The sequence below is a fragment of the Saprolegnia parasitica genome, assembly GCF_000151545.1.
Source record: "Saprolegnia parasitica CBS 223.65 unplaced genomic scaffold supercont2.13, whole genome shotgun sequence".
Taxonomy (NCBI): domain Eukaryota; phylum Oomycota; class Saprolegniomycetes; order Saprolegniales; family Saprolegniaceae; genus Saprolegnia; species Saprolegnia parasitica.
In genome coordinates, this window is record NW_012156407.1 from 345225 (window position 1) to 359801 (window position 14577).

General features: G+C 55.8%; 6 protein-coding genes across 6 annotated transcripts in view; 4 read left to right on the forward strand and 2 right to left on the reverse strand.

Annotated features, from left to right (window-relative positions):
• The window catches only part of SPRG_19657 (hypothetical protein), a gene marked incomplete at both ends in the record, with an annotated part of 855 nt that extends 594 nt beyond the window's left edge, over positions 1–261 (forward strand). Inside the window, 3 exons of the mRNA XM_012343490.1 lie at positions 6–34; positions 80–124; positions 172–261. Coding sequence (XP_012198880.1) covers positions 6–34; positions 80–124; positions 172–261 — 164 coding nt within the window. The remainder of the gene's footprint in view (positions 1–5; positions 35–79; positions 125–171) is intronic.
• A 1022-nt stretch (positions 262–1283) lies between these two features.
• Positions 1284–2650, forward strand: SPRG_04416 (hypothetical protein). Its single transcript, XM_012343340.1, has 8 exons — positions 1284–1630; positions 1704–1812; positions 1864–1905; positions 1957–2056; positions 2108–2181; positions 2232–2267; positions 2326–2348; positions 2399–2650. Exons 1-8 carry the CDS (start codon positions 1308–1310, stop codon positions 2490–2492), a joined length of 801 nt encoding a protein of 266 aa, XP_012198730.1. The 5' UTR covers positions 1284–1307; the 3' UTR covers positions 2493–2650.
• A 475-nt stretch (positions 2651–3125) lies between these two features.
• On the forward strand, positions 3126–3622 carry SPRG_04417 (hypothetical protein; the record flags this gene model as incomplete). Its single annotated transcript, XM_012343341.1, has 1 exon — positions 3126–3622. The coding sequence occupies one exon, from the start codon at positions 3126–3128 to the stop codon at positions 3597–3599; it is 474 nt and encodes a 157-aa protein (XP_012198731.1). The 3' UTR covers positions 3600–3622.
• A 209-nt stretch (positions 3623–3831) lies between these two features.
• Positions 3832–6397, reverse strand: SPRG_04418 (hypothetical protein). Its single transcript, XM_012343342.1, has one exon. It carries the CDS (start codon positions 6377–6379, stop codon positions 3893–3895), a length of 2487 nt encoding a protein of 828 aa, XP_012198732.1. The 5' UTR covers positions 6380–6397; the 3' UTR covers positions 3832–3892.
• A 1491-nt stretch (positions 6398–7888) lies between these two features.
• SPRG_04419 (hypothetical protein) lies at positions 7889–10312 on the reverse strand (the record flags this gene model as incomplete). Its single annotated transcript, XM_012343343.1, has 10 exons — positions 7889–8211; positions 8281–8437; positions 8487–8580; positions 8623–8837; positions 8890–8983; positions 9032–9225; positions 9279–9378; positions 9425–9508; positions 9562–9647; positions 9838–10312. 10 exons carry the CDS (start codon positions 10310–10312, stop codon positions 7986–7988), a joined length of 1725 nt encoding a protein of 574 aa, XP_012198733.1. The 3' UTR covers positions 7889–7985.
• A 1193-nt stretch (positions 10313–11505) lies between these two features.
• On the forward strand, positions 11506–13348 carry SPRG_04420 (hypothetical protein). The gene is made up of 7 exons (XM_012343344.1): positions 11506–11663; positions 11717–11932; positions 11993–12333; positions 12376–12678; positions 12736–12912; positions 12962–13094; positions 13144–13348. The coding sequence occupies exons 1-5, from the start codon at positions 11531–11533 to the stop codon at positions 12802–12804; spliced, it is 1062 nt and encodes a 353-aa protein (XP_012198734.1). The 5' UTR covers positions 11506–11530; the 3' UTR covers positions 12805–12912; positions 12962–13094; positions 13144–13348.
• The last annotated feature ends 1229 nt before the right edge of the window (positions 13349–14577 follow it).

Here is a 14577-nt window from a genome sequence, read left to right on the forward strand (position 1 = left end):
CGCAGACAAGCAACTGCTGCCGGAAGCCTTCGAGGTACGCGACGCTTGGTAGGGCAAACACGAACAAATTTGGGCGTAGGCGGCATGCCAGAAGGTCGGTCAGCCGTTGACGTTGCGCATGCAGGTTGCTCAACTTGCCGTCCAACTTTTGTTGATGGTCGGGTCTTCTAGGACGGCTATGACCACGGCTACTACTTCGTTTCGTCGTTCATGGAAGACCACATCAACCACCACGCGGACGTGCTCCTCACGACGGTCTAAACTAGCGTGTACAAGAGTCGTGCAGCAGCCCTTCGCGTACAAGTTTCTCATGTGTACACACTCCGAGACGAGCATTACTCCGAGACGCTCGGTAATCTTTTTGATGCCGTGTCAATCACTATCATACATCTTGATACTCGGAGCAGTTGCATTCGCAGCAATGACGCTGGTCTGACGGGTCAGTGCTTCCCTTGCTAACATACAACTGCGGCACCTCGGGTCTAATGGCCACCAACGATGAGCGACTTGAGAGCTTCTGATGTAGGCGATTTCCTGCAGAGCTGCCATATTTGGGGAAGTTGACTGATTGCCGCAAAATGACACGCGTGTCGTCCTTGGCTCGTCGGAGGAGCTCCTCCGACTTTGAATGGGGCGTCAGGCAGATTTGCGAACGACACGGTATGTATTTCGTCTTGGTACAATAATAGTACAAGTAGCAGCCGCGCGAGTGAGGGGGCTCCGGGATGTCCCGCCGTACACCAAATGCTTAAAGAGGTGCACGTGTTGTTATGGCGTATGCGAGCATCTGGTCGTGTGCCTCGTCGACCCACCATGTCCGTAAGATGGGGTGTCAAATCCCATTCGATCTTACCATCATTCTCCGAAGCGGAATCCAATCTTCAACCAATCACGGTACCGTAATTCTCAGCATGAACGCTGGACGGACGTGGGCGCTGCCACCCTGGGACGACTCCGACGATCCAGTGCGTAACCCCACGCCTTCCAGGTCGCGACAGACGAAGCCGAGCGCGCAACATCATGCACCGATCCATACGTGCCACGAGCTGCGCGACCTCCATGACAAGTTTGAACGGCTGCGCCGTAACCTTGAGCGCGAGCCTGTCAAGTCCGAGCGTCCGCAAACGTCTCGATCCAAGAGTCTCGTACGCACAAAGCGCAAGGACTTGCCTTCAGGTGCAGAGGGTACACCACCATTTGTGGTCTCGCCGCCTGGAGAAGCCTACGCAACGGCCAAGGCACCACAGCCAACGGTAACGGCGCCGTCAGCGACTGCATCGTCTGTCGCAGCTCTATCCTCACCTTGTATGCTTACCCCAATTGTCCAACACTCCGCCGCAACGACATTGCCGTCCACGTCGTCTAACGTTCCTATACCGGTAGTCGCTGGGATTGCAGCTCTTGACGTCGAGCAAGCTGAGCTTCGCACCAAGGTGGCAGAACTGGAGCGTTCGCTCGTCTCTGCGCGAGCGGATATCGCTAAGCACGAGGCAAACAGCCTCTTTGTGCAGTGGCTTCTCCAGTTGCTTTCGCCGCCGGCAGCATGCGACTCAAAGCTGTTTCTTTGCGACGATCGCCCGTCATTCAACTTGACCCAAGAGGCTGCGCAGCTGGAGCATCTCGTCGCTGCGTACGTACGAAGCTTCTTTGATGCATACATGTACTATTATTAAAGAAGGGTGAAATCATCGAAGTATCTCTAGGTACGTGGAGCGACCGACGACTGCGCTCGCTGCGATAAGCGCCCAGCTCGCTCTTGTCAACAAAAAATGCTCATGTTTGGTGCAGGAGGTGGCTGCCGAGCGGGCCAAGGTGGCAACAACGATTCAAATGCTATATTCACTCTTGCTGATAGTATAGTAGACACAACTCCTTCAGCAAGAGCTCGAACACACCAAGTCCGAGGTCCGTGAGCCGCGGATGAGCCAAAGAGCGACTAACTTCGAACACGAGTAGCGAGACGAAGCCGCGCACCATTTCCAAAGAGAGCGAGATGCGCGTGTTGCCTTGTCCAAGCAGCTCACCAAAATGAAGCAGCATGCTCAGTACCTTCAGCGTAATCCTCGCCAGCAGCGATATCAGAACGCTCATCGTTTCGGATTGGTAGGCGACTTGAATGCGACGCGGCGATCTCTGATCGCCGAGGCGCATGCACCCCGCGTCGACCAGCTTACACAGCAAGTATGTTCCTTCGAATGACCGAGCTCATACGCTCCTGTATCTGCTACTAGTTAGCACCGATCCATGCACAGCACTCTGTGCTAGAGGTAGCGTAGCCTTTCGTACCTTGCAGCCTTGTTTATCTCGACCATCCATCGCAGGCAGCATGCACACAACTCCACACCACGGTCACCGGCCGTACGCCGTCGGCTGCAAGCTCACGCGCCGCGTGTAATAGATGGTCGCGCTCAAGGACGAGCTGTGCAACGTGCCACGCGCCAAGAATGAGGATCGGCTTCCACCGTTCGAGAGGAATCCAAGAGATACCTTAGAGACCGAGGGTGACAACGACATTGTCATGGCAACACATGCCTGGGACTTGACGCCCAAGATGACGGCAAATCACAAGCAACGCTTGCGCTTGTACCTTCAAGGTCAGAGGGCGGCAAATTTTGACCAGCTAAGCAATTGCCAAGCAGTTGATGTAGTATCTTCTTTGTGCCGATGAAATGGATAGGAGATGGGCGATATACACCGCACGGACGGCAGGTACCGATACGGACATCACGGACGCTTGTTTGCATGCCCGACAGAACTGCCCCACAGATACACTGTAAGTGTAATCTTGCTGGCCCTCGCGCTGGCCAGCGACTGACCACCGCCTTCCTGGGCGGCTGAGGTACCTGTGAGGTAAGTGGCGGGTTCACCAAGATGCGAAGGCTCTGCTTGTTCCCAACGCCGCGAGTCGCAACTCTAGCACTCGGACGGCTCAGACTGTGTTTGTTCCGCGTGGATGGTCATCGACTGGTATTAGCGGACCAGTACCAAGGGTCAATAGAATATCTTTGTATTGACCGTGCACAAGTCGATATCCGGACGCATTGCAATATTTGGTGAAAAGATACTCTCGTCCTTGAGTGGCGTACCCTCCCGTATGCTACACAACGAGTCATTTTCGCATTGCCATGGTCGTGTACTACACGCGCAAGTACTCGAGCGTCCTCGACAAGGTCGGATGGCGCCGGTCTTTTATCGCTCTCGAGGTTCACCCCGACGTCGGCGTCCTTGTCGTCCTCAACACTAATGCCCACTACCCACTCGACACGATTGTTCGTGTTCAATGGCACACCAATCTGAAGGCACTGATCGAGCTTCCGGAAGACGACAGGCTCTGCGTCAAGTTTGAGACGCCGGACGCGCTCAAAGCCTTTCTCTTTCACCTGAGCGTGTGCCCAGAGACCGACTCGCGGGGCAACATCGCGCCAGGCATCTACGTCAACCCGGCCTTGGGCCACAGCAAGCACGAAGCCGCCCTCGCTACCCTCGTTCTCGGCTCGATGCGGTCCTGGAAAGCCCACCGGCTTGGTCGAAAAGACCGCAGCGGAAGCCACACGTCGGCCTCGAGTCGCACGAGCAACCCGGGCTGGGTGGTGGCGTGATGACCGTCCATTTTCTTCCGCCGTCGGCGCCACATCGATCGAAGATTTGGCGCAAAGTAATGTACTTCAGTATTTATTGTTTTATTGAAAGGTGCCTGACGCTCGAGTTTGCACTTTCTCGCTATGCACCAATATCATCGCTTTTGGCAAGAAAGTGGTCGACTATCGGCCAACAGGAGACCGTTGTGACCTGTCAGCGCGGCTGCTCCCCTGTCGATCCGAATCGCTTCTTGGACGGAGCAAATAGATTGTGATTCAAACCCTATATTGTGCGTGGAAATACTAGTGATGCCTTAAGTTAACGAGAGCGCACGCCGTCCGAGCTTGATGTCAGTGGTATTCGCTATTGCGTGCATCTCCGCGGACGTCGTCTGGGTCGGTTCCTCGGGCTTCATCCCTGCAGCGACGTGCGTCGAGTAGTACACCAGCACGACGCAAAGTGTCACAAACGCCAGCGCCTTCAAAATCAAGTTGCAGTTGCCACTGACGAGTGCGACAAGGCTGGGCGGCTTGTTGGCCGGTGCGACCGCCGGTGCTGCCTCGGTGCTCTCGTCGTCGTCGTTGTCCGAGTCGCGTCGTCGGCGTCGGTGCTTGTTGCGCTTTTTTGACTTGGATGCAACGAGCCGCACAAACGATGGCTGCGATGGTGAACCCATGCGCAGGTAGATGGACCGCGACGACATGAGCTCGTCCATGTTGATCGAGAGGTGGTGAGGCGATGAGGACGACGCCGATGTAGACCGCCGACGGCTCGTCGTGGGCGCCGCGACCGGCGACATCGTGTGGTTGTCATTGCTGCTGTGGCCTCTGCCAAGATGCACGCGAGCGGTACGGCCACGGGGAGTGACGACGATTTCGGTCGGGATAACTGTGTCTCGAGAGCGGTGATCTGTCGCCCGGCGCTCGATCGGTGCCGGTGCAGACGATGGCTTCAAGTCGAGGGGCAGGCACGGTGTGACGGTGGCAACACCCGCAGCCACCGTGTCCTGGCGCTGGTAATACGCTTGCGTGACGTCGCGCGACGGGTACGGTACAGCCATTTGCACCGAGTCGTCTTCGAGAAGGAGCTCCTCCAAGATCGTCATGGACGGCGCCGAAGGGTCGGGCGTTGGGAAGGCGAACGACGGGTTTGGCGGAGTTGTATACACTGGAGACGGCGTCCCGCTGCTTGTCGTGTAAGGCTGTGGGCTTTGGTACGGCGATGCGCTCGACGACGGCGTTGACATTGGCGTCGAGTTCATGCGTGTGAACGCCGGCGACTGGAACCCGTACCCCATCGGCTCGTACATCTGTGGGTACCCCATCGTCGACGGGTGAGGCATTGTCATCATGCCAGGGTGGCTAAACCCGCCAGGATACGCCTGCGGGTACATGAAGCTGTGTTGTTGCTGCTGCTGGAACATGAGCTGCTGCGCGGGGTTGGCGAAAAACGGGCCCGCGTAGCTGTTGGCGTGTAGTGCACTCTGGCTTCGGTGCCGCAACGGCGAAGACACTGGGCGGTGCAGCTGGTGGGGCGCCGTCGGCGTCGACTGCGACAGTGCCTCGTGCATATCGTGGCCACGCACGCGCCGGTGCGTTTGTCGCGACAGATGCGGCGCCGACTGCGTAAACTCACGCTGCGGGTCGTACGATCGCATGGGCGACGGGAACGTCACCGATGCCTTGGCGGACGACCTTGTCGACGCGGCTGTCGACGTCGCCGTCGAGGTTGCTGTCGATGACGTCGTGGACATTGCCGAGGGCGCTTTGGCGACGACGTCTACTGCGCGAAGGTTCTTGGGCGGGAACTTGAACACGTCAGCAATGCCGAGCGCGGCCTTGACCTGCGCGACCGAGTAAAAGCCCGGCGGCGCGACAAACTCTGCTGTATCTGCTGGCGACGTGCTTGGCGATGTCACCTCTTCTTTTACGACGGAAGACGACGGCGGCGGCAGCTTGATGCGCTTGATGACTTGGAGATCTTCGTCTTCTTGGCTCGACGTGGTCTCGGGTGACGACGGTGGGTCCTTGTCTTGCGGCGCCGTCTCCGAGAGAAGCTCATTCAAGATCATCCAGTCTGTGTCGCTACTCCGGGAAGGAGGCCGAACCTTGGGCGCGTCGATCGCTGCGTCCTTGCGCTTGCGCTCGTCGGCGGGCACGAGCGGCGTCGGGTCGGCCGACAGCAGCTCGCCGAGACGCGACGTCTTGGCGCGACGACGGCAATAAATAGAAAACGAGACCGAGACGAGGGTGTCGATGCAGTGGAGCGCCGTGTCTGGTCGGCGCTCGAGGAGGTAGACCATGAGCACGTGGTGCATCTCCGAGACGTGCTTGTTGCTCACAAAGCCGTAGTGCCACCCCTTTTTGGACGCGTTGAAGCAATACGCGTGCGGCGCGCCGTCCATCGGCGAGCCCTGGAAGAGGGGTAGAAGCGGGTTCTTCTCCTTGTGGGCGAGCGAAAGGGCCTTCTCGACAGGCCACACGTCGCCTTCGTGCAACGAGCCGTCGGGCACGCCGTTCACGACGGGGCAGAACTCGGCAAAGAGCATGTAGTCGGCGCCCTTCTTCAAGACCGGGTGCGTCAAGTGCACAACGATGGGCCCGCCGCAGTAGCCAGTGCTTGCGTGGACACCCTGGCAGCAGTTCGGGAAACAGCGCAAGTTCTTCTGGCCGCCCTTCCGGTTGTTGCGCTGATAGCAGCGCCGAATGACCGTGGCTTCGTCAAAGGACATCATCCGATGCGTAGATGAGTTGATCCCGATCGTCCTGTTCACGCTCATCGTCGTGTCGAGCGGCTCCATCGCGATGGCCCAGGAACGAATTTGGAACTGGGGCGACCCGGCAGCTGGCGCCGCTACTCACGCTGGTGCCACCGGCGAGAGTATACAAATCTCAAGATCGGCCAGTGTATCCGGATCGCTACCTCCCAGGACCAGCCCAGACCCCCATCGTTTTCCCAGTAGTGTCCACCCCCGGAAACGCCTGCGACACCACTGTGGTAAAGACGAAAGCGAAACTCGGCAAGCATGCGACGCGAGTGCAGCTATACGATGCATTGGCATCGTTGGCATCTTAAAACAGCGCGCTGATGCCTGACGAATGGTATTTAAAAATGGGTGCAGCAGGATGTCCTCGAGCTCGCATCGTTTTTGGAGAAGCCGAACGATTGACGTGGCTGCGTATGTTTACGCTACTGACGGCATCCTTGCGCCGGATACGATCGGCCGCCTCATGCGGGACGATAATGAGAAACGTTTCCTTTCCAAGCCTCGATCGTGGGTATTTCTTGTGTCATCTTGGTCGGTGTATCCCATACTATTAGTACCGACAATGAGCTGGGCTGGCTTTTGGCTCTAACGCTGCTCATAGAAGTAAACAACAAGTTTGTGTGGAGCAACGCTAACTCGACCTCGAGTCCCGCCATGTTCTCCTGACGCCGGCGCGCTTGGGTCGCCAGCATTGGTGCGCCATTGAGATGATTCAGTGCAAAATCGAAGTTTTAGGCAGAACACAGCATTTTATATATAATTTATTGCCAGCTCGAAGACGGGGCCAACGATTTCCGCACCCACTTTTGCACTTGAGTTATGTATGAAATCGAAGTTGTGATGATCAAACCTGATTTCGTCGGTCCCCCCGCCGTCCTGCTCGTTGGAACCGTGCGGCGGACGGACTGACCCTTGGCGCCAAGGGAGCAGCTACGTACCGGTGCCGGTAGTATTATTGCTAGTAAACCGATAATACGGTTGTGGCAGCGCACTGCTTGCAAAAGCGTGTACTACTTGTAGTGCTTGTACAGGCTCAGATTCGAGTTGAATGACGTGCCCGTTGTGCGCATTGGAGATGCCTCCAGTTGCGACATCAACGGAACTGGAAGTACTTTTGTCGCGAGCCTCGAACCATCGGACTGATACCCTGTACTGTAGCTGTACCGGTACTGCAGTTTGTACTGACTTGCACTGCAGCGGATTGGACGCCTTGTGTGTACCTTGGTACTAATACTACCAGTAGTGTATGCCTGCGTCTGACGGCACACGTCAAGTCACAGCCGTCCCAAGCAATAAAGATTATCCCTGGACGACACCCTGATACCGTACAGTTGTACCGGTACCGGTAGCAGACATGGCCCGTGCATGGTTGCAGCCCATGGTCTGATCCCAAAAACTACTACGTAGTAATACCAGTGCTCCTTGGATGGATGTTGTCTGGAGAGTATGGTTATAGTGTGCAGTGCACACTATAGCCCTGTCTGGATCACGCCGACAGTCTCACCGTCTATGCATCGGAATGCTCAGCTCCGTCGTTGAGTTGGACGAGGCTCATGATACATGATATTGTTTTGTATAAAGTGCTCGACATTGAACACAAAACAGTCGCTGTTTTAGCACGCAAAGTGCAAATACCTGTCTACATGTCCAGGATTTCGGACTCCTTTTCGTCAATGAGTGCATCGGCATGCGTGATCATGTACTCAACAAGGCGCGTGGCAGTCTCAGACTCAGCCGCTGCACCAGGGCGAGGTCGCAGCACGAAATCGCTGAAGCGTGCTGCAAGCACCGCTGCTGTAAGCTTGTTCTTGGACGCATACACGGTCACGTCATTCCAGTGGAAGATAAGGAATGCAATCTGCTTGCTACGCATTCACAAACGCCTTAGTGCCACGAACAAACCAAACGCATAGGAGAGTAGAGTGTAGTCGTACAAGGGCTTGCGGGGGAGCGTCGCCAAGAGGGACTTGAGGTTGCGCATCAGTTCAAAGGGTGCGACGATGCCTTCGTCCATGACGCGTTGGAACTCGGGAAACATCTCGTGCGGAATGATCGGTCCTTCGAGCTGCTGTAACCAGAGCTTTACGACGCCTAACGTTACTCCTCCGTTAAACACACCTAACCAAACACTGTGATGTACCTGCCGCACTCACTACGTCGAATACGTCCTCCCACTCGTTGCGCGTAGGCTTGCGTCGCTCTGCAGAGCATTGGTTGAGGCGATTCAGTACTATCTAGAGTGACAATGAGTAAGTTCCTGAGCAAGTCCAGTAGACCTTGAGTTGGCCCAGCGCAGCCTCCTTCTCGTAGAAGAGCTCGGTTTCGATACCAGGAGAAGACTCAAAGATGTAGTCGATAGCATGCACGATGGGCTTGGGCACAATGTCATCAGGAAATGAAAGGACGAGCATATCATTGGGTGGCCGACTGGAGACACTCTCGGGTACCGCCTTCTGGCGCGATTGGTTGAGCTGGGCAAGGGCCTTGAGTGCTACCATTTAGCATGTGAATCAGCTATGAGAGTACGAGTAAACGAAACGAACGCTGGGGGGCCTTGGCCTGCGACATATCGGGACGTGGGCTATTGACGCTGCGCGTAAGCAGCGAGTCGATCATGTTCACCCAAAGCACAGTTGTCTACGCAGTTATCGCACGTAGTGGGAAGAAGAAAAAATTATGGAATACTTGGGGTGAGTCAGCTACGAGGCTGTAGATCCGCGAAGCCTTTGGTGTCGTCTTGATCACTGGGGTTGATGGTTGTTGCTGCGCTTGTTGCTGCCGTTGCGGCGACGTCTTTTTCGCTCCGTCGTCCGACGATGCGTCGTCCTCGGGGTCAGGAATACCCAGCATGCTTCGGCAGGTGATATCAAATCGACAGCCTACGCATGTGAATGAGTCCCGTCTTTGTATTGTATGTGCCAGGGCGTTTGACCTTTGTACTTAGGATGGCTCGGCTTGCTAATACGTTGGATAGATCGCAGCGCAATGCAGCCGATTTCGCCAAGCGGGATGGGGCCCCAACCCGATTGCACCTAGTAGACGTATTGCAAGTGCAGGATAGTATGGTTCAGGTTGTACCACATCAGAGTAGTAGCGCAGTTCGTGCACCTTGGCGTGGAGGACGAAGTACCGAGAGTTCCACTTCTTGAGTCCGCGGATGCCCTAGGAATGGATAGGTTCCATCCATAGTTTCGATTTGTGCATAAGTACGCGACGCTGTTTCTGCCGCAGCCAGCCTTCAAGAAGCACGCTTGAGCCGGGAGGTCCAGGTGCCGCGCCGCCAAGCTGACTTCGTCCTGGGCTTAGCAACCTACGCAGCGTATCTTGGTGAGCAAATGCTGGCTCTGAAAAAGAGGCACATCACCCGTTCGATCCTTTGAATGGATCGTCTGCATCGTCGTCCGCTAGCCCACCATTGCGCGGGCTCCCCACAGCCTCGTCACTCGGTGTTGGCATGCGAGATTGGCGCCGTGGAAGAATCACCGCCGCACTGGAAGGGGTCGCAGGGATGCTGGACGGAGCGGGCGGAGGCGGCGGCTCCTTCTCTGGCACGCCTTCCATCATTTTCTTGGAGCTTGAGCGGAACGGCGACAGAATCTTGGTTTTCTGTACGAGCTTTTGGATACCCGACATCTTACGCTTTGGGTGCTCCTCCGTCGCGTCGTTGTTCTTGATGCTGAGCGCTGGCGGCGGCGGCGCTTTCATCGGTGTGGCAGTCACCAAACCGGCGCGCATTGCCTTTTCTGGTGCATCAGCTTCGGCACTCGATGGTGGCAACGACCCTTTGACTGAGCCAAGGGCCTCTTCGTCCGAGTCCGAGAACCACCGCTTAGAGGACGCGCGCCGGGGCAACGGGTTGCTAGCTGTCGACGACGCTGAGGATGTAGGTACACCCGCTTTCTGCTTCGCCTTGTCGTCTCCGGGTGAAAGCGTGACATCGTCCGACTCGACCGAGTCGCTGACCATGCGTTGGCCTCGCTGGGCCATTTTTATGATATCTTTCCGGCAGATGATGCCACCATGACCTTGCTTAAATGTGGCATATGCCACGTGTGATGCCGAGCAAATTTTGCTCGGCATCAGGCGTGCAAACTCGACGAGACCTTTATTGAAAGCGAAAAGGCGACGCATATTTGTAGGGTCAAAGCACTGGGGTCAAAGTGCCATTTGTACAAGGCAGGCGCACTTTGGAGAGCTGCGTCGCCGACTATTTTACCGAGAAGCACTATGTATCAACGGCCGCAAGCCGGTCTCTCACTCTCCATGACAATTTTCTCGTTGTATTGTGGAAGGAAATGGAGACGAAAACGACGAGGACGATGCGCATTTCTTAATAGTAGATGCTAGTAGGAAGGGCGTACGAACGCTTGGTTATTGAAGAGAACCCGTGAGACCATAACGACGCATGATGCACTTGGTTAAACGTGATGGGCAAGTCGCGGTGCGTCCATGGCGTACCATAAATGATTCATTCGACCGGCCAAATTGCCATCGTGGATGAACGCGATGCTGTCACCACCGTGCCGACGAGCCACGCGGCCATCGGAGGTCCTATCGCTGGCGCTCACAGAAGTTAATGGCCAGTAACACAGGCATGGCCTCGGCGACGAGTCTGGATCCAGAGGGGTACACGCTGTGCAGCCGCAAGTACGGCCAGACTCACCACGACGATCAAATCTCAGGCCAGCAACACGCAATCGCGCGCTCTGGAGCACGTAGTAGCTGTGAGAGCGCCACCAGCGGCTTGCAAAGCTTGGATGTTCGATAGCGATAAGGAAGCACAAGACGTGGCGTCTCGATGCATTGCACAGCTCTGGACTGTTCGGCGACGAGTATGTGGTCCATGTTGGTGACGGCCAACGGCATCACGGCCGCACGCATCTCGCTACTAATGATGTTCCTCATGATGTTCTCGATGACGCAAAACTATATCTGTGGTCGTTGTACGGTATGAGATCTCAAACGCAACCACATCAACTCCAAGCCACTGTAAAATCCGTGTTGCTGTCACGATGCATGCGACTTTATCCGGATGTTTGTTTGGTACCTTCTCGCGGCTCTTGCTTTTTGCACGGTACCGGTAGGCTGGGTGGTATCCGGAAGACCGACGCTGTTTATCCGGAATTCTATCAATAGTGTGGTGGTTTCCACATTCGAATCGACACCGAGCCCGACAGCAGGCCGATGCATCTACCGCCGTTCCTCGTTAGAGGTCTGGGCTTCTTCAATGACGCTTATGACCTTTTCGTCATGAACGTTGTCAACGTCGTACTCGAGGAGCAATATGGAAAAGACGTTTACACTCCATCGCTTAAAGGTACCAACTCGCCCAGCAACCCGAGCAATCACTAACATCACAGCAATCACTAGGCGCGGTCTCGGCTGCAGCGTTAGTCGGCGCCATCATCGGACAAATCGTTTTTGGCTACCTTGCAGACGTGCTCGGCCGGCGCATTTGCATGATCATTACGTGCGCAATCTTAATCTTGGGTGGCATTATCTGCGCGCTCGCCAGCGGTGGGTCGCCGACTACAACGCTTTGGATTCTCGTCGTAGCACGTGGCTTTCTTGGGGTCGGAATCGGCGGTATTCCTTTCTACTTTTTCCTACTGGTACATTAGTTTATATGCGATGCGCTGTGGATAGGTGAGTACCCGCTAGCGGCGGCTGCATCAGCCGAAGACGCGTCGTCTGTGGAGAGCCGCAACCAGCGCGTGGCGCTCACATTTTCGCTCCAAGGCGTCGGGTGTGTCACGGCCGCAATTATGGGTAACATACTCGTGTCTGTGCACGCGCCGGGGCCGAAAGGATCGGCGTCGCCCGAGAGCCTTGAGGTCATTTGGCGATCTCTCTTTGGCATTGGTGTCATTCCGTCGGCACTCGTCTTCTTTTTCCGGTACCACGCCGAAGAGACTGTGGCGTTTACGCAGTCCAAGACGACAGCACCAACCAACAACGCTGCTATCCCGCTTCTCTTTGTCCTCCGGGTATGATTTCTTTTTCTCGTGGTTATGTCAAAGCCGACATAGGTGTACGGGCGCTGGCTTCTCGGCACCGCCGGAACGTGGTTCCTGTTTGACATTGTGTTTTATGCCCAAAACCTCTTTTCCGCTTCAATCCTGACCGTCGTCGGCATCCACGATGCATCGCTGACCCAAGTGACGACACAAAACGTGCTCGTGGCACTTGTTGCACTACCAGGGTACTACGTGGCCGTCTACTTCATCAACCGCCTCGGTCGACGCATGATGCAGCTGCAAGGCTTCTGCTTCATGACGCTTCTCTTTCTGATTCTATCAGGCGTCTGGAGTAGCCTCCAGAACGACAGCACGGTGCGAACTTCGTGCACTTATCGATGGACGATGTGACCTCATGAGAATGTGCGATAGAGCTTTATCCTCCTGTACGGACTTTCGCTCTTTTTTCCAACTTTGGGCCCAATACATCGACGTTTGTGATGCCGACCGAAATGTTCCCAACGCCGATCCGAGCGCGCTGCCACGGTTTTTCCGCTGCCATGGGTAAGCTAGGCGCTGCGATTGGCTCCTATGGCTTTGCGACCCAAGGTATTGCCCACAATCAACTTAGTCGGACAACTCGTGGTGATACATCTAGGCAAGGATCTTGGCTCAACGTTCGGGGTGTTTGCTTTCTTCTGCATCCTCTCAATTCCTCTAACGTGGTATTGCACCTTCGACAATCCAAACCCACTCTCGGACGGTGATGCAGAGTTTGACCGGCGGCTTCGGTACGTCGATATCAAAATGGGATGTAAAAAACTACATATAGCGTTCTAGCATATTCAAGGGCACAGCGCTGCAGGATGAAGACTTCAACGATCTGGACGAAGAAGAAAATGACGAGGAGGTCGACATTGACATTGGCTCAGCGCTCACGAGCCAAGGCAACAGTTCTGAGAGCCAACACCTCGTATCTCATGCGTAACCGTCAATGAAGATGCATTTCCTGACACTCCTAGTTTAAAAATTAAAGTGTTCCGCGTTATCTTCATGAAAAAGACTTCGCATACGTAGTGCTACGCCTGAATGCGTGGGAGTTGACACCAGCACTTGGTCGTTGGGAGTGAGCTGCACACGGAGAGATCCATCCCGCGGTGGACCCCACTCGCCGAGTCGACAGTTGTTAGACTGAGTTATATTACATGCAATTAAAAAGATATTGTGGACTTCTTAATGGGCTCACGAGTCGTGAGGCTTGGTCGATGCGTCAGCGAGAAACGTCAGTGGTCGTGATTCGAGATTGTGCGAGGGACCAGGTAGTGTGCACACCAAGGGTCGTCGCGGAGAGCGGCCAGCGACGCGTCAAGAGATGGCACCACAGCGCGACGAGCCAAGTACCGGACGTGCAATCGTGCGATAGGGTAGCTGCCCAGATGTCGAGCGCGGCAGCGGGAAGTTGCTTCAGCGTCGTGTGGAAGACACGGTTGTTACGTTCGAGCCAAAGACAATACCAGAAGCACGCGCGTAGGATCGGCCAGATATGGCACGAATGGAGGACTTGTGGGCCGAGTACGGCGCGGTGACGTCGTCGTAGAGAAAGCCCGGGACCGACGACGGGAGTTGCATCTGCAAAATGCCCCGTATCGGTGCAAAGCCGCACCAGATCGCTCGGACGTATGGGCACCTCACCACAAGATGGTCGTACGTTTCACGGGCTTGCGCATCGCAGAGAAGGCAGTGTCGAGCATCGTGGCCGAGAAAGTGCAAGCTGGCTCAGACGGCGACGGCTTTCAGCGCGACCCGGTACACGAAGTCACCGTATCGTGAAAGGACGTCAGCTGGCTGCCGTAGAGGTACAAATGAGGCCGCTCAGCCCAGGTGCTCGAAGAAGGTCTCTGGTACGCCAAGGTGTTGCACTGGAAGCACACAGCAGTGAATTTGCGGTCGCTGTCGGAAGCCGGTCAGTCGGACGTCCATAGTCGCCGCGAGGATGACACGTGGTCCGAACTTGACAAGCCATGGCGGGGCACTGGTGGGCGCACGTCATGATCGGCTGGCAGGATGAGCTAGAAGCATCGAACGAGAGCGGTCGCGAGCAGCCAGATCTAACGGCGGGTTGGCTGCAACGCTGGAAAAAGTCTTGGTAGATGTTCTTCTAGTTCGGCGACCGTGTGTCCAAGGGCTTGGAAGCTGTCTACGTGCATCTAACCTTGAGCAACGAGCGTCTCGATGTGCGAGTCGTGATCTTTCGCGAGCCACTTGAGTTTGCTT

What these genes read in the sequence shown, in the direction of transcription:
- SPRG_04416 (XM_012343340.1), top strand. Translation starts at nt 1,308, where the DNA reads ATGCTTACCCCAATTGTCCAACACTCCGCCGCAACGACATTGCCGTCC. An exon ending in CTGGAGCATCTCGTCGCTGC is followed by an intron (nt 1,631 to 1,703) that starts GTACGTACGAAG and finishes AAGTATCTCTAG; the next exon opens with GTACGTGGAGCGACCGACGA. An exon ending in TGGCTGCCGAGCGGGCCAAG is followed by an intron (nt 1,813 to 1,863) that starts GTGGCAACAACG and finishes ATAGTATAGTAG; the next exon opens with ACACAACTCCTTCAGCAAGA.
- SPRG_04420 (XM_012343344.1), top strand. Translation starts at nt 11,531, where the DNA reads ATGCATCTACCGCCGTTCCTCGTTAGAGGTCTGGGCTTCTTCAATGAC. An exon ending in TTACACTCCATCGCTTAAAG is followed by an intron (nt 11,664 to 11,716) that starts GTACCAACTCGC and finishes AGCAATCACTAG; the next exon opens with GCGCGGTCTCGGCTGCAGCG. An exon ending in CGCTTCTCTTTGTCCTCCGG is followed by an intron (nt 12,334 to 12,375) that starts GTATGATTTCTT and finishes AAGCCGACATAG; the next exon opens with GTGTACGGGCGCTGGCTTCT.
- SPRG_04418 (XM_012343342.1), bottom strand. Translation starts at nt 6,379, where the DNA reads ATGGAGCCGCTCGACACGACGATGAGCGTGAACAGGACGATCGGGATC.